This window comes from Pleurodeles waltl, chromosome 2_2 (genome assembly GCF_031143425.1).
Source record: "Pleurodeles waltl isolate 20211129_DDA chromosome 2_2, aPleWal1.hap1.20221129, whole genome shotgun sequence".
NCBI classification, from domain to species: Eukaryota; Metazoa; Chordata; class Amphibia; order Caudata; family Salamandridae; genus Pleurodeles; species Pleurodeles waltl.
In genome coordinates this window covers 320,631,772-320,649,945 of record NC_090439.1, presented here as the reverse complement: position 1 = coordinate 320,649,945, position 18,174 = coordinate 320,631,772, and the positions used below count along the sequence as shown (strand labels likewise).

The 18,174-nt window shown below is 40.3% G+C and overlaps 1 protein-coding gene across 3 annotated transcripts in view; it reads left to right on the top strand.

The window, feature by feature from the left end:
* Positions 1–16,908, top strand: part of SALL3 (spalt like transcription factor 3) — a 52,133-nt gene extending 35,225 nt beyond the window's left edge. For 2 of the 3 annotated variants that reach the window (XM_069219791.1, XM_069219792.1), the window contains exon 4: positions 13,876–16,871. In XM_069219791.1, coding sequence (XP_069075892.1) covers positions 13,876–14,301 — 426 coding nt within the window. In that variant the 3' untranslated portion in view covers positions 14,302–16,871. Of the gene's footprint in view, positions 1–13,875 lie in introns of all 3 variants that reach the window. The other variant, XM_069219793.1, reaches the window with a different exon arrangement.
* Positions 16,909–18,174: the final 1,266 nt, after the last annotated feature.

The window sequence follows — 18,174 nt, the reverse complement described above, 5'->3', positions numbered from 1 at the left end:
ACAATAAATCGTAAGGTGTATTCAATGAAATCTGTGACAGTCGTAGATTTAATTGAATACTCTGGTGCATAACATTTATGGATGTGGAAATTCCACCAGATTAAAGTTTCTGCTTTCAGAAATATTACACACATATTCATTGGCACGTGTAACTTTGTATTAATGTCCCTCCTGTTTGTGTGCACTCGTGACTTATGGCACTCCCAGGCATGTACTGTGCATAGGGAATGAGCCATTGCCATGTTTCTCTGCACAGAAACTCGGGCCCTGTCATTCGTCTTGCAGCATGTGCAGTGCACATAGGCTATGGCCACTGCTCCCTGTGAACATTACATCTCTGTTGTTATGTCCTGTGTGCATTAATTGAAAGGTATAACATGGAATAGTGATGTTTTTAAGGTTAGAATTTGTGTTAACAAACCTCCCTTATAGATGTTTGCCTTTCTTGATCAACTTTCAGTTAACTTGGCATGAGCAATTCTTCTGTTTGGTTACAGATTTTCAAGAGCAACATGAGATTATCCCCTTTATAACTCAAATTGTTTCAGGAGAGTCTGCTTATATGCATAATCCCACCCCGTTGGATCCATTAATATTGACCAGATATGTAAAACTACAATTATAAACATTACCCCCCACCCGTAACAAAAATGTATTATTCCATGCCGTGCCAAAGCACTGCTAACCTTCCTCACCAACTTTATCATACTGACATCTGCTTGTCTGACTAGGGAGTCACCACAGCAGATCATTAAAAACTTAAGGCAAAGAATACTGGTTAAAGGCTGAAAGTCCAGTTTCTTTATAATGGTCAAGGATATGCAAAATGTAGTGCCATATCGATGTTTTCTTTTTTAAGGAGGACTACTGTATAAAGAGCTGAAGCCATGGTCTCATTGTGCTGCGAGATTAGGGCTATACAAAATTAACTGAGTCCATATGGTTTCGCTTTGTAGTGAAATGTAGGTGAGATTCTCTGGATCAGAGAGGTTAATATCTTAATTCAGGTGATCCCTTTTTTTAGGTTGGCCTTCTGACATGAGGATTTCAAATTTGATAAGGCAATGAAATCAGTTTGTGATACAAAATTGTTCAGCCTTGCAGGTAATTTGGATCTTGTCTTTATTATCTATGATAAGGTCCACAATAGTGCTCTTCATATGTGTCAAGTATAAATACATTTTGAGTGAGATCATTCCCCTTTAGCAATTGCATAAAGCTAGCAATAGATGGATCATGTTGAGATTTCCACATGAGATTAAAATCTCACAAGATACTATTTGAGTTACTTGTACTGAGAAGTGTAGACTGGTTATGATATTGTTCTGCAAAGGTTCTTCTTCACTACAATGAGCCGCCTTAAGGAAGCTAGTTGAGCATTTATTTCTTCCTGTTTAAATGATGTGGATGTAAGCATCGATATGAGTGTGTGTACTGTGATGTGGGTAACTAGTCCCCATGGAGGTTTTCTCATAACAAGTCAGAAACATAACTACGTGGTGTATGTGTGGAGTGTGGTTTTGTTTGGGTTAACTTGTCTGAGTAGGTTTTTTCGCATCCAGCAGCTTGATATGTTCAGTTTAATATTGATTTTTGAAGTAGCCTTGTGGACTTGTGAAACTAGTTTTATTTTTGTGTGATGGTGGGGACTCCAGATATGTTGTTGCTCATTAAGGGCAGAGCAATGAATAACCCCTCTAGCTCACTAGTGAGAGATTGGTATGGTTTAAAAACAAGAAATTGTCCCTCATTAAACGTTGGCCAATAGCAGATACGATAATTATCGCATCCGATAAAAGCCAATATTGAAGTGTTAGGAATTTGACAGGTGCATTAATTATCATCTATCACAAGATTTCGGGAATTACACACAGATTGTGTTCCATCCAGTACTGAAAGCCGTATGTTCCAGTACATGCGAAGCATTTTCCTAGGTGATAAATATCAGCAACTTTGACATGCCAATATTTATCTCAAAAAGCCTAATTCTGTTATGTGCAGTAATAGAAACTACCAAGCATGAAAACTGTATCAGCTCCCTCACAATGACTCCCGTCGTTGCAAGAAAAGTTTGAATCCTTGTATAAAAGGGGTATGATTTAATTAAATTTGAGAAATATGGACTTAGCCAATTTTAGTTATAGTTTGTCCAACATTATTCTTTTTTGACCAGTCCCTTTAACTAAAATGTTGCATAGCAAGAGCACAATTTGTGAACAATTCTCAAAATTAAATTCCCAAATGTCATGTAGATGCATATTTCAGTTTCATCAAACTATCTGTGGCAACATGAATTTATATGTTGACCTGTGACATCAACTTGTATTTAAAACATTCTATTACAAAAGAAAAAAAAATCAGAAGTGAGTATTGTTCAGAAAAACTCTGCATAAATGAGCTATCGGTTTGTGATTTAATTTGGTAGTTGATCTAGATGAGAAGCTGCAAAAGAACTGTGCAGTATACATATGGTTACAGGAAATGTTACTTTTCCACTGTTACCAAATGCAAGCAGGTTCCAATTAAAATGGTAACTATCAGGGTTCCTATTTAAATCCCTACCATTAAGAAATTGCAAAGGAAACATTCTTCTTCCTTACTTTTCCGAATGAGTTCTCCTTTGTGTTATAGTAGTATACATGCCATTTGCTGATATAAATATTTTATCTTAAATTTCAAAACCCTGAATATTGAAACTTTGGAGTCTGACTGAAACGAAAAAAGTGATTGGTAGGATGCTTAAATTAATCCCAGAAGCTGGTGATTTATGGGGGCTACATCCAAGTGCATTGTTTTTTTGCATACTGTGCCACCTTAGACATAGCCCTATGCAAATAAACATTCATCCCGTTCTGGCAGCCTGAACTGCAAAGCCAGGTCTTCTCTAAACTGGACTACAAGCAATCTAAGCATGGTTCGGCCCCAGTTGCAGCTCTTCAGTCTAGTGCAGCTTTGTTCCAGTGGCACAATGAGCATGGGACCCACATTTGGACATGCTCTTGCCACTTAGAGTGTTACATCGTACATAGAAAAGATGAGGGCAGGAATCCTTGCAATAAGTCTAATTTTTGGCACTTACATCAGGCAGCATTCCAACCCATCATTCTTTTGCTCATCATGCCACCTTAGATTACACTCAGACATATGCAAATCAGCCTTGACCATTCTCCAGTAGGAACAGTCCAGCCCGAAATATCAAGCTTGGTCCTCTAGGAACTGATCACAAGCAACCCAAGCACACTTTTGCCCTAGTTTTGTGCTCTCCAGTGGAGTGCAGCTTGATTCCAGTGGAATTAAAAACATACATCATTAAATATTATATGGTAATAGTTATAACACTTTACATTATTTGCAGAGATACGTTATTGGCCACTGCCAAGGGCTACATTGTTAGTTAAAGCTTTTTCCTAGCTTATAAGTAGGTCGCCCAGTTTTCAATTTTTACTGTTTTTACAGATAAATACAAAAATAAGACTATCTATTTTCTACATAGAAGCATAAGACTATTTTCTTGTCTGTATTAGTTTTAAATTATGGAAAAATACAGAAAATAGATTTTCTTTGGATGAGTCTCCTTAGTGTCAGTCATGAATACCAGGTTAGTTGGTGTGTAGATTGACAGGGAGGGGCGTTAAAAACGAAAAAAAAATCCTAATGAAACTTAAATAAAAGCAGACGTACAACGGTTTTGCTATTCTCCAGCACTTTTTTTTCAGATAACACTTTGCACTGTATATAGCTAACACATGTTCCCCATTCAAATGTGAGAGTACATTTATCAGTTAATTAAATGTGGAAATATACCAATTCTGATTAATGTGTACACTAAACACAAAATAAAAGTGGATAAATGCAGATGAGAAATGTAAAAAATACCATAAAACCGAGAGCCCTATTTATGGGACAGGGCCACAGGTGAAGGCCTAAAACAACAGAGAAGAGTTTAAAAGCAAGCATCGTTCAAAGCAGAGATTATAATGTTGTTAGAAAAAAATGCAATTGACTATCACCAGTACTAAATTTGTATAAAGCAGAACACATTGTTTGTTTGCCCTTCTGCTATTCAAAGGCACTATTTGTTTGTGCCTCAGCTGTACTACCACAGACTACAACACTGGTGTTTTATGAATGGCGGAGCCCTCAGTTTTCAACTAGGCTCCAATGAGATAGTCCCTACCACAGGCTGTTTATGTATATTGGATGAAAGGGGCTATTATGTAAGATATTGTGGGCGTTACTTACCGCCCAAGCGGAGGAGCCGCCACTGCTACACAACAAAATCTTTACGAATTCCCACAAACTCTTTGCTGGTCTCTTCCCACCATGAAATACTTCTGAAACCACTGTGGTAGGTGGCAATGCCTTTGCACGCTGTGGAAAGGAAGGGTACTCCATTGTATTTCCTACGTGTGGCTGAGAATGGATTAATCCGCGGGGGAAATTATTTCCTTATGGTGAAGAAGTACATTAAAAATGTGCCACTATGCATTTCCGCCTTGCATCTAACGGACTTTTCCGCCACGCGGCCAAAGCAAGCACTTGGGTCGTATTATAAGTGGCACAATGCAAGGCGATTCATCTGGTAAGTTCTGCAGCGGCCGCGAGTGATTTGTGCGGCAGCCCCAGTACACGCAGAGTGACATATAGCCATGTATCGCAGTGCAGACATTCATGTTTTTATCAGATTTATTCTGTGCTCATTGCAGTTTGCTCTGCGTGAACGGCCTACACGAGCAAACAGAAAGTGGCAGTTGAGAAATATCACATTCTGGAGGCGGGGTGGTGAAAGAACGATTTCCCTGCCTGGCATAAGCACTGTAGCGCATTGTACATTGGGACAAGAAACGTATAAAATCATTGCTTCCCTATAATATTTACAGATGGCCGTATTACCGTTGTATAGTTCATTGACCTTTAAAGTCAGTTTCACGTTTCCAGCACGTTTCCTTTCGCTGCTAAAACACCGGTTTTTAGTTTAATCATAAAATAGTTTAGACTAATGGTTTCACTTGCGCTCTGCTGAGCTGGGAGGCACCTACATTATTTGGTCCACCCGCAGCCTCATCTCGAGCACAGAGCTTTCATCTGCCCCACCCCCTTTTGGTCAAGTTCTACTCTACTTTTGTTACACTTCCCTTCTGCTATAAATAGGACGCTGATAGTACTGCGGTGCACGTCACGTGAACCTCACGATTCTGTTGCAATTACCCATGAAAATCGCAGGGCCGCGTGCGTTTTAGAGGGCAGTCTCATAGAAGTAATAGCTCTCAGGTGTGCATGTCGTTCTCTTACCAAAGATGAAAATATATATATTTACTTCCCCCCTAGGAGTTAGAAGTGAAATATTTCCTAAAAGACCCAGGGCCCACGTGGTAGTCAAAAAATAAAATAACAGTCCCTTCTCAAATCAAGCCCAAGGGAGAGCAGGATGCATCCATAACATGGAATTTTTTCAAGTCACATCCAAGATCCTCCAAAAGAGACACTCACTCAAAAATAGATCGCCTTTGGTGCCTAAAATTTGTAAACTCGTTCTAAAAATATGCATTGGTATGCTTCAAGTCTCGATCATAAAGTACGTTTATCAAATCAAAATAATGTCTTTTAAAATACAAACTAGTGAGCCTACATGTACCAAAATAATGTTGCTTCTGCTAACATGAACAGAAAGATATACAGAAAAAGTTAATAAAAGCGTGGAGAAAAGTGGCAAGAAATGGAGTGGCTTGGTACAAAAAATATATACAGACTATATTTCATATACACTCCAAAGCAAGAATGTCAAAAATAATGTAATTGTAATTGCCATTTCCCCGTGCTTCCATAGCATTTCCAGCTGAATTGCAAGGGCTGCATTCTCCAAGAGTGTGTTTTGTCTGGTAGACTTAATTGTCCCTCCCTTAAGTCCCAAGGTCAGCAAACCTGAACTGTGATCCAGAAGACATTTTGGATTAGAACTACATACTAATGCCTGATTTCCCAGAAAATATGCTCAAAAAGTATTTCTAAGAGAACAGAGAAGAAAAAGGATAGATACATAAACCGTATTCTAGGTGAAAGCGTGTCCTTTCTGCAGAACCACATTATAGAGGTGTACCAGAGACGTTTTTAACAATCAGTCTCTCTTGGGACTTGCGACATTTAGATTTATTATCCCAGAAAAGATGTGGTGAGCAAACGGGGATTTGGTACAGCTTTAGTGAAGAAAATAAAGCTTAAAATTGTAGGGCATATTGACACACATTTTATGATATGATTGTGCATTTCAGCATAACTGATTCGATAGCCAGGACAGGCCATTTTAGGAAGAAAAATTTAATCATGACAGACGTTCAGAGGACAATGTGTGCATCTGAGCCAGTCTCATATAGAAATCATGAAAACATTTTGTAAAAGAGTGTTGGCAAAGCCAGTAGTTCTCAAACTTTGGACCCATTGGATGTGGAAATGCCTATTAGTGATGCTGTACAGCACTGGTAAAAAGCAAAATGAATTTTGCTGATGCTGTGCAGCTTTGAAAAAATAGGGTTAGAAAATGTGTGATGATGCAGGCGATGTTTGAAGTTGCATCATTCTGCAAGTGCTCACATTCATTACAGCGTGTACATAAAGAATGATGTGTGCACTGTTATCTTTTTAGGCCTCCCCTGCCAACAGCACACATGCTCTCACTGCGAGGGATACTGTTTACTGTAAAGGTCTTGGAGCCCACGCATTGCTTACCATTCGTTGGCTTTATTGTCACTCGTCTTTGCTGCCTCCTTAATGGCCATCGCATGCCAGGTGTCACTTTCTTTGCTTTCTGTGGAGCACAGACCAAGCAGAGATCGCTTCATCTTGATTTGTCTTTGTCTGCTGCTCGCACTGTGATTGGGGTACTATTCCTTCTCCCATCCAACCAGCTTGTCTATGGTGGTTCTCCAACCCCACCCCTTCTCTGGGTTTCTTCGTCCCCCTCCCACCTGCCTCTTCTCCGTTTTGCTTCTTCCCTCACCAACCACTCCTTCTTCATGTTCCTTCTTCCCCTTCCCACCCGCCTCATCTCCGTGTTCACTGTAAATCAGTGGCGCATTTCCAGCAGGAGAAAAGTGCTGAATTCCTCAACTGCATCGTACTCCCTGCTGCCCAAGTCCAAACACCAAGTCCAATTTACAAATCACACGTTTCCTTGGTGCATTCCCCGCTTTCGAGATGCTGCTGAAATGCCATGTACACGGACCAGTCACTTAACAATTCTGCTCCATATTAATTTGCGCTGAAATCCTTCACTCTGTTACGGTGCTCACACACCGCCTTATTGTGGTTCGGTTTGTGCAGTGTTTAGATTACTCTTGTGCTCATGTCAAGTGGTACTACACAGATTCTGCTCTGTTATGCAGAGACACTTTTGTTTTTTTGTCTCTGCCCACTAGACCTTTCCCTTTCAACAAACATGTATCAATGCTATGAGTGGAAATAAGTCTCTGTTTGCAGGCAGTTGCTCGGGGTAGTACAGGCTTACCCAGACTGTTCACACCACCCCAGTGGATGCAAGCCCACCCAGAAAGTTTCTCTTCTTCGCCTTTCTTATTTATATTTTCTCTTTTGTTTCCGGCTAAGTCTTTGTTCTTCTCTACTCTTGAATCCACTCTTCCTGAAATGTTTTCCTCTTGTCAGGTATCCTTTCTCTCTCACCTTCTCCCCCTGGAGACTGTCTCTGTAACCCCGACCTCCCGTCTGTGAGTGTCTTTCTCTTCTTTGTCGGATATCCCATCTCTCTCTGACTTTCTCACCTTCTCCCCCTACAGACTCTCTCTGTACCCCAACCTTTCCTGTTAAAGGTCTTTCTTTACCGTCTCAGAATGCTATCATTCTGAACCCCCTCATGCTTTCACCCCTGCAGACTGTCTCAGTCCCACATTCTCTCCTGTCCCAGACTGCTGTGCCTTCCTTTACTGTCTCTCACTCCTTCTCTCCTGCATAGGGCCTGTCTCCATAACCTCTCAGTATCTTCCCTGGAGTGTCTTTTTTTTCCAGGCTAAGCTTGCCAAGCACCACCCCGTGCATCTCTCACTCTTGCACAGTAACGCACTGGTCCAGTCTCTTACCCTCTCTTTTCCCTGAATTGCCTTTCTCTCTTACCTCAACTTGACAAGTAGCTCTCCCACGCTCTTTCCCCTCATCAGCTCCACCCTGTCTCTCTGTACCTATCCCTCTCCGAGTTCTCTGAAGTATCTGTTGTCCCTGTCTCAGCTACTCATGTCTCCCTTCACTAACTGTGGTGTCTCTCTCCCCTGAATTCTATTACTGGCTCTGCATACACCTACTTCCTCTGTCCTTGCTTGCCTGCCCGCCCACCTGAATTCAGCTTGGGAAAAAAGCTCTGATATGGCACCAGCGCTGGCTGCATCATAGCATTTTTTTAGACACGCCGCACAGCCACGCTGCTGTACAACTTGGCTGAAAAACATTGACGAAGCCAGTAGCTCTTGCATCGGCGAAATCTATTGGCTTTGCCAGTGGTTGTTTCTACTGACCAATTTAAGATGGTGGATGCCATTTAGATCAGTAAATAAAAAAATATAAACTTTGGTTGTAGTGAGGTGCCCAGCTGAAACAGGCAACTGCCGGGCACTCCAAAAAACGCAACTTTACATTTTTTTTATGTTACATTTTTTTTAATACTCACAAGGGGTGGGGTCAACAGGAGTAGGTGGGTATAAGCAACTCTGAGTGGGAGAGATAAAAAAAAGAAAACCAGGTCTAGGAAAAATGGAAAAGGAGCAAGTACGGTAGAAGACAACATAGTGTATGGGAGAGATGGACATTTGGTTAGGGGAGAAGCACACAAGAAAGAGAGCTAGAAAACATGTAGTCTTATGAAGTGCTTAAAAAAAGAAAATAGTAGTTCCCTAGAAGTAAGAGGTGGAAGGATACAAGTAGGGCAATCAAAATGATGGTAAAGGGGTTATGTTCCATGGATGCACAAACACGAGAAGAGAAAGCAAAGCCATTGAACAATAAGCAAACAATTGCGAGTGAAAATAAAGCCTACAATGGAAGCAGTGGACACGCTCTAAGCCTGCTGCGAATTCGTGTCATAACCTAAAGGGGTTTTGCAACCAGACAGGTTAAGGCCAGACCTAAAAATGAAAGGATTCGGTTTGCAAAGCACCCATTGCTATTTTTCAGACCACCCCCAACACATGCTCATAGCTAGAAGAATGGGGTAGCCTATGTGCAAGGCCTGCCTTGTTTTCATGTTATCTGAGGGACGGTAACTTAAAACATTTTCGACACCCTCTGGAAAAATGTTAATGTCATCTGGGTTGTTTCTGCTAGCATTCGGGTGCTTCATATACATTTCCCCATCACCTTGCAAAATGTTCTAAAAAAAAATCTCTCTTGGAAATCATCATTATCTTCATCATACATTCATGAAATTACTCTTTTTGTGATTTTTATTTTCGACTGTTAAGAGACATTTAGAGCCGTAGATACTATTAGGAGACAGATCACCCAGCATTCATTTATTAGCGGCATGCATACATTGTGAGAGGCAGCAAATCTGAGGATTTGCAGAAGTGAGAACAGAGCATGTTTGCTGCGTCTAAGACCCACACATCGCAGATCAACACAACTTTGGCAGTAATTACATAGTCCTAACATAAGTGTCGTAATGAACCAAATTCATCGTGAGTACATTGCCACTTCCATGGGTCTCCTTAGCACACCTCCAAATCTCCAGCTGCTCCACCGTGTGCGTGCATTGACCTTCCCTCCCGCTGCTGCTCATTTCACAGCATCTGACTCCTCCCCTAGACAGGCGTATTGGCCTAATCCATCGGAAGAGTTATGAGTTTAAGGTGTAAGATGTTCAGAACGTTGATACTTTTTGACTTTTATTCACAGAAATTGCTACGGTTATTCACCAAAAACGACAACACTGTTACTTTGTAGTCTTTAATCGGTGGATTGTCTACATTGTTAACGCTGCAATGTTAAACCTAATGTTAAGGTGCATAATGTTTTCAAACTAGCAGCACTAGTCACAGCAGGGACATTTTAGCAAACATATCCAAACCTGCAGGGAGTCAGAGGAACCTACAGTGGCCCCACCAGCTGAGTCCATCTCAGTCCCATAAACATGCACCATCCACCTGAGGCACATCACTTTACCGACCGCTGTCAGGTCCTTCCTTACACTCTGGAGAAATGTTGTCACTAAATGTTGGTGCCAACTTTAGGTGTGAAAAACAAACAACTGTGAATGTCGATCAGAAGTGTTTGTATGTGTCCATCAGCTTCCTGCTAGCACCACCATGTCCGTCCTTGTAAATAATAATATTCCTAAGCCTACCCATTAGTTTACAATAGCAGAAAATGTGCTCTACTAGCAGATTTTGTGATTTTAAATTCTGTCATTGGTCATAAGTGTCCCCGGATACAGATTCTACGAATAAGGATCTGTAATTCAGATTTACTGGGGATATTATTAGGACAGGTAAGTGACACTGCAGTTCGCATACACATTTGTGTTTAGGGCTTATTAAGTTTAAGGTTCTGTAAACTGGACGTTATATCTCTCAGATATTACACCGCTTTGAAAAAACGTGATCCGTTTCACTTTAGGAATTTAACAGCTAAAAAAGCGAAACTAAAATCTTAATGATTTGCGAACCTTTTAAACATTTGGCACTCATTACTAGATGGCTAGACATAGCAGCATATGATTTAGTTCCAGAGTAAATCTGATTCCTCACCTTCTGGTATCACTCTGGGGCGGAATTACCATCCTATTTTGAGAGTTAGTGATGAGAATGAAATATAACTTCCATTATTTGAGCTTCTACGTTCGAATACCGCAGATTTCCCCAACTTCCGACCTCGTCTTTCCCTACAAATTGTATGAGAGGAATCTGCATGAGGAATATTTCGGGAGTCCAGTATTTCCGCAAAACTCGAAATACTAGGATCAGAGGCTGAGCAAGATCTTTGTATTTTGACCCATCTAGTAAGGCCCTTAAAACAAAGATTACAGATTATTCTCTGTACTGATCCAAACAGAAATATCTTAATTGCTCGTTAGATTTTCATAGGCAGACCTGGTAATTGAAAGTTTGTAAAATTAGTATTTGTCAAGTATATTTTTATGTGGGGGCACTTTGTCTCCAAAAGGCTTCAGAGATCTAAACATTTTGTTTTTTTCTCCCTTAGATGTGTACTGTGACCCATTCCTTGTAAAAATGCACGTTGTACAGTATAGCTTTGAGCTTTCAAAATTCATAATTCAGGTTAGGAGACCTTTTCATCAGTTTGCTGCAAATGGTATAAGAAACACTGCAGGTGAGTGTTGACGCAGGGACGTTTTACCCTTGGGTTTCTGTGCTCAGGGCAGAGCTATGACTGCACCTGCTGATCTATTGCTCATGCAGTGTTAACCAAAAATGAAAAGGGGGTTTAGTAACCTGAATTATGACCTGTTGAACCCTTCAAATTTTACTTTAAATTGCAGATTAGAAAATTGTGCCTGCTACTGCAAACAGAAACATTCCGTAATGCACAAATAGCATACTATGATGTTTTCAAGACAGGGATGCGTGTTCCATAATAAACATGTCAGGAAACATTGACTCTTAAAGATCACATAACTTGCTTCATAGATGACTAATGAAACATTACATCCTTTTATATCTAAAAGGGTATTTTATAGGAATGCAATTCTTTCTCGAATACGATGTGGTCTAGCCCTTTTTGTGCACCTAATTATGATCTATTATGATGTGGTCCAGTTTGCTAAACGGCAGTTAGGCATCCCTGGGTAGTTATCTGTCTTTCGGTGTAGAGCTGCTCCTCTGTACTAAATCTGCAAACCTAACATTTATTTGTATGCACAGAATTAGCCATTCAACCCAAGCTTGTGTGCCTGGGCACGAGCACGTGTGCTTGTGTTTGTGCAGAGTACAGACGTAAATACTGCAGTCAGAAATGTATGTATAGGAGATTGCACCAGTAGATATGTATATTATATTGCTTATGAATGAGGCTACTAGCCATCTATTATCGTCTGGGTTCTGTAAGGGTTCTGTTTTGCACCAGTGGGTCTGTTTCTGTGTTATTGTACCTGGTTATATGTGGGTTGGATTTAATGAAGGTGCATGTTTGTGTGTGTGTGTGTGTGTGTGTGTGCGAGTTTTTTATCTAGATTTGAGAGTAGGGTTTTTTGGGCCTATGTAAAGTTTTGTTTCTGTGTCAATATGTGCGATTAGATGTATTCGTAGATGCGCTCAAGTGGGAGACAGAAAAAAAGGCAGTGGATGAACAGGTTTGTGGAGCAGTGTTCATGTGTAACTATTTTGTGGCTGCGTGGTTTTATTTTGTGTGTGTGTGAATGTGTGCATGCATCCACATGTGCAGATGTGTGCGGAGAGTGCACTTTAGCCTCCTACTTGTGTGTTTTTATGTGTGGCATTAGCCAATCACTTTTGATTTTACTAAACATATGGATATAATATAGTTACTTAAAGGGGCTTTTGACAACCCTCTTTATGCAGTGGTCTGCTATTGTGTCATTTACATTTTTTTAGAGCCACTGCAGTTTACGGCATGGGGCAGTGGGTGAGCCCACTTCAGCCATTGGCTAACCTCACTGTGAGTGATAACATTCAGCTGTTTCACAAGGAGCACATTTACAAAGTAGTTCTTTAAGTGCCAGGTACTACTGTGGCCAAAAAATGTTTTGATTTTAATACATTTTTTTTAGATTGATGAGGGCTAGCATCTTCTCAGCAATAAAGCTTTGTAAAACCCATGACGCTACAAAACAAGCGCTGGTAAAACCAAAAGGCAAATATCTTCAGCGCGTTATCCAATTCAGGATAGTGTTGTAAATACTTGAGTTCACACTCAATACTCATTCTTCAGTGTCATTCACAAAACACTCACTTGGAGGAGTCTGTATTTCTTGCAGGCAGTAGTACCTGGGTTCGTGATTAACCTGGGCTTTGTCTGGAAATATAAAACATAGATTTTTTAGAAAGCACAACACCTTGCTGCAATCCAAGGCACTTTTAAAATACTGTACCTGGGTAGGGATAAAGAGGTTGTTAGGCTACAATACAACATATTGTGAAGTATGTCATCTCGTAGGCTGAATTGTTTTTTAGTAATCTGGTATAGACACGTACCCGGTTTACATGTGCAGAATTTTGCTACAAAAGAAGACATCTATGTGTTCCTAAACACTGCCATCTGATATTAACCCTTTCAGTGCCTGCTCCTGGACACCCACTGCTGTGGCCATACGTTTTTATGACACTTATCTTGGGGTTACTAAACTTGGAGGCCTTATCCCACATTAGAAAAGTGCAAATGGACATATTCTAGTAGTTAAAATTGTTGAATGTAGAAAGAGACCATCAACCATGCCAATCAAAGCCTTGAGTGCGTCATGATGCCCTTAAATATTGGTAATAAAATGCACCTTACTCTCTGCGGATTTGCACATGGTTTATGTCATGCTGATGTTATTAGAGTATTGGTTATACCAAAAGTGTTCAGCCAGAGTAAGGGCACAGATGGCTGCATCTGTGCCCTGAGATAAAATCACTTGGAATGGGCCTTGTTAGTATTACAAGAGTTGTTTTTCTCGGTAAAGTAACTGTAACATGCAGTCTGCCAGGCAGTGTTTTATCCTATCACCTGGGTTGTTCTGTAGCAGTAGCGTTTTAGACCACAGGTTCCAAACAACATCATTTATTGGCCCACATTAATTTGCACTGGAATGGCAAAGGCAAGGGTTAAAAACGTTATAACATTGTTTAATATAAAGGTCAAATTGAGTTTCTCGGACTGCACTAATGTGTCCATGTTCTCTCTCTCCTGTTTCATGTGCAGGTTCACATGGGAACGCACATGTGGAATAATGCTCCAGCGAGACGTGGCCGTAGACTCTCTGTGGAAAACCCCATTGCTTTGTTAGGGGGAGACGCCCTGAAGTTCTCCGAGATGTTCCAGAAGGATTTGGCAGCCCGCGCCATGAATGTCGATCCTAGTTTTTGGAACCAGTATGCTGCTGCGATCACAAACGGACTTGCCATCAAAAACAATGAGATTTCTGTCATACAGAACGGAGGCATTCCTCAACTCCCAATCAGCTTAGGTGGAAGTGGACTTCCACCTTTAGGGACCTTGGGTGTGGAACGATCCCGATCAGGCAGCAGCCCTACCACTTTGGGATTTGAAAAACTAACTTCCGATTCTGCCTCTAGTCGACCATTTGCAAGGTTCCTGGAAGAGAACAAAGAGATAGGTATAAACTAACAGCATCTGTTGCTAAGTACTGCCGAACCACTTCTCAATGCAGCAGCCGGACATGTCATGTACAGTTTTTTCAAAACTTTTGCATCAGTCTCCTGTCAAACCTGGGGGAGTTCCTATTGGCTGGAGATAATTCGGTAACCTTGGGGCTGCTGCTACAGAAATCTCTTGCAAACTGTGTGCATGGTACTCCTTCCAGCAGTTCAACTGACTGTTACCGAGAGCCTTGAAAGCATTTTCACTTAAAACATGTTCATTGGATAAGAACAACTGGAAGAGGATTGGCGACATCCACATGTTTCTTACATTATACTATCAACAAATATGAACGATTGTTTCCCTGGGACGCCTTTTGAAGGTCAATCAGTGAACTGACCTTGTTCGCATAGTTGGACACTTGGATTTTTTTAGATATCTGAAAAACGTGACTTTGTGCCCCCACCCAAAAAACTGTTTATTATTACAGTATCTCTGTCTGTAGTATTTATAATGTTCAAAATATGCGGGTAACAGACAATATCCTAGCCCCCAAAAGTAAAATAAGCTTTTGTACTGCAAAATAACACATGGGTATGTGATCTTTTAATTCACAAGTTCCATGTTCTGTTTTATTAGGGGTAAGTGAATCTGATTTCAATGCTGGCAAAACTGTGAAGTTTTATTGGAAAAGGTAGCATGCTATTCATGTGCAAGGACCTGTCAGTAACAAACGTTTCTCCTTTTTATTTAAATATTTGTAGCTGCTATGGGGACAATGCTAAAAAAAAAAAAAAAAAAAAAAGATGTAGTGTGGAGTGTAGCTCATTAATCGACAGACAAATTGTAGGCAAACCTTATCACTATAAAATATTCACAACACTATAAATTGTTGTGAGTTTAAACAAAATGTTATCGAAGCTGTACCACAAAGGATAATGTTTGTAAAATGTAGTTGCAAACTCTTTAATTTACACGATTGCACTTTTAGTATTTTGTACTGGGGAGGTTTGTCTATAATTTGAAAATGGACAAAGATAACTATTTTATAAATAGTCATTTTGTTTTAAAGGCAAATAGAAAAAAACTGTTACAGTTTCTTGTTTTGTCTGAAAAGTCATACCATGTTTGAATTGTGCTACTTCCAGAGAAAGCCACCACGATTTATGAGGTTCTAAATGTCCTCTGGTCTGCCATTTCTAATACAAGAGCAACCTGTTTATGTTTTTTCTGCAAAGCCCATTGAAACTGCTGACATACCTTCCTTTGAGTTCCGCCCGCCCTTCTCATTTTCAACCCCTCCACCCCATCCACCCACATTGTGACGAACCAATAACGGATTGTAAAATTAATGAAATTCAAGTAAATATATTATAAATATGATTTTTTTAAATGTTTTTCTGTCTTTGACATTTTCTGTGACACACCAGGGCAAATTGTGTTTTAAAAATAATTTGACTGTTCCTAAGTTGTTGAATATTGTATCAGATTACTGCAAAGCACAATGTCTTATGACCTTTATATTATGTTTTGATGATATTAATATTATCTTACGCATACAGCAAAATGCGACTGTTCCACCCGGGAGCCCGCATAATGGGGGAGTCACGGGCTTATTCTAAACTTGAACAGTAAGTGTTTTGTGTACTACCTCAATTATGGGCATAGAAACATGTTGGAATTTGCCTCTTAAGAATCTCCATCTGACAATTTTTTTCGGTCATTCTGGGTAGCAGTATGAGAACATTAGTTCCCGAGATGCAAATAGTGCTTTGTGTTACATCTTGAGAATGACGAATCGGACAGTCTTTTCAGATGAAAGTTTTTTTTTTTTTTTTTTTTTTAAATTCCAGCATTAGATAATCGACAACTCCTGACAAATAATCCAACAAGGACGACAATGGAAGGCACATTGGGGTGGATTAGTAATGGTTTGCAATGCATTACTGAAGGACAAACCATAAGGCAGCAACATGAAGTATAGGTAACACTTTTAAAATCTCGTGTGTTCATACTTTTTTTAAAATAAAGAGTTCCTTTTCTTCATGGTGCATTTTGCACCACCTCAAATACAAATTTATGGTAAGAGACTACCAGGTATCTGTTTTTTGGGTGGCCTGGTTGTATCAAGCATTGACAAAAGAAAACTGAGGTGGCTCGTTTTTGCTGTATCTCAGCACTTGAATGTTTTTATTTATATGTCATTTTTGGTGGGTTTATTTTGTTAGCATTGGGTACCATTTAGTGTTATCGCCTATCCCAGAAGGATGTGTATACATTTACAAAAGGAGACATGCAAAGTGTTGTAAATAAGATGGCTGATGAAGGAACTGTAGACTGGCCCCATTTTGTGTTCAGAGTTGTTTCCCTCCTCTGCATGGTGAAGAGAGACCCTATTTTTATACTGCGATACTGTGCAGGACAGGGAGCTTCCCTGAACCTGGTGGGAATTGTTACCTAGATCCAATATTTTTTACAATGAAATCTTGTTGGCTTGACACATCTACTGATTGAAATGGATGTCTTAGTCTAGGTTACTATTTTTGTCACATGAAGTTGAAATAAATGCAGGATGTAATATTATATCTAATTGGTGTTCCTTGGTTATTCTGAAAATAAAGAATGTGGAACATTTGAATGCAGTGATATTTGATCTACATTTTGAACCTGCTCGAAAGCCAAAGGAGAACATTGTGTAAGTGTCCTCAAAGTGGAAAGTGCTTCTGACTATTCTTACCAGCCAAACTGCATTCCCTACTGATGTAGAGTTGAATGGGTAAGCAAGATTAGGGAACGTTGTATGCAGTAGGATCTACCAATACATATTTATAGATAGATTGACAATTCCACCCAACCTGTGACAATCTGGACACTAAGGGTTACATTTTAGCTTTGACAGGTGGTCAGCAGAAACTCTGGATTGTCCTTCCTGGTGCACTAGCGGAGTTGTACGTCATATTTTTCTAAACACAAACTAACGTCATTCCATAGCACCATACGTGCGCCATATTAAAAAAAATAAGCACAATGGTGCCAAGGGATGGTTAGCGTCCACACAAAAGACGCTAGCTGGAGATGGATGGCATTAGGGAAAATTGTACTAGTGGGCCAAAAATGACGCTAAACTGATTAGTGGCAAAAATTCTGCCGCTAGTCAGCCTAGCATCATTTTTGGTCACACAAGTAGCCAAACAATGATGCCTGTATAAGTATAGACAGGTGACATTACCACAACCCCAATGCTCACCACAGGGGACCAGGGTCCCCAGAACAACCCCAACAGAACCAGTACCAGCCAGGGGGTCCATATAAGTGCCCCCCAGTGGCACACAACTACATACTGTATACCTACCTGGGATGGGCTCCCTCGTCTTGTAGTGTCCCTGTGGTGTGGGTGGTGGTGATGCTGGGGTTTGAGTTGGGCATCTGTGTGCCCAAAATAGTGACACCATGGGGGACTCCATGGTGTTTCCCTGAGGAAATGTGCCTCATATCCTTTTAATGCCTGGTCTGGCCAGGCATTAAAATTTTACGCTAATCGACCTTAGTGTCATTCTTTAGGTCCGCCTCCTAGGTGTGCGTCGTTTTAACGTTGGGAGGTAAATATGGCACTGGAGGGTAGCGTCATTTTTAGGAAGGGAACACCTGCCTTGCATATCATTGTCGTTATTCGACGCAAGGTGAGTTGGCGCTTCCTAAAAATGACACTAATCTATATATTTTAGATGGGTCTAGCGCCAAAATATAAATGTGGAGTTAAATTAGCGCAGCTTTAGTGTAAATCAAATTATGCTAAGGTGGCACCAACTTTTCATAAATATGGGCCTTATACTTTTGATCTAACTTTAGACCAAAAGTGTAAGTATACGACCTTTCAGTTTTCACAAAAGTAAGTTATGA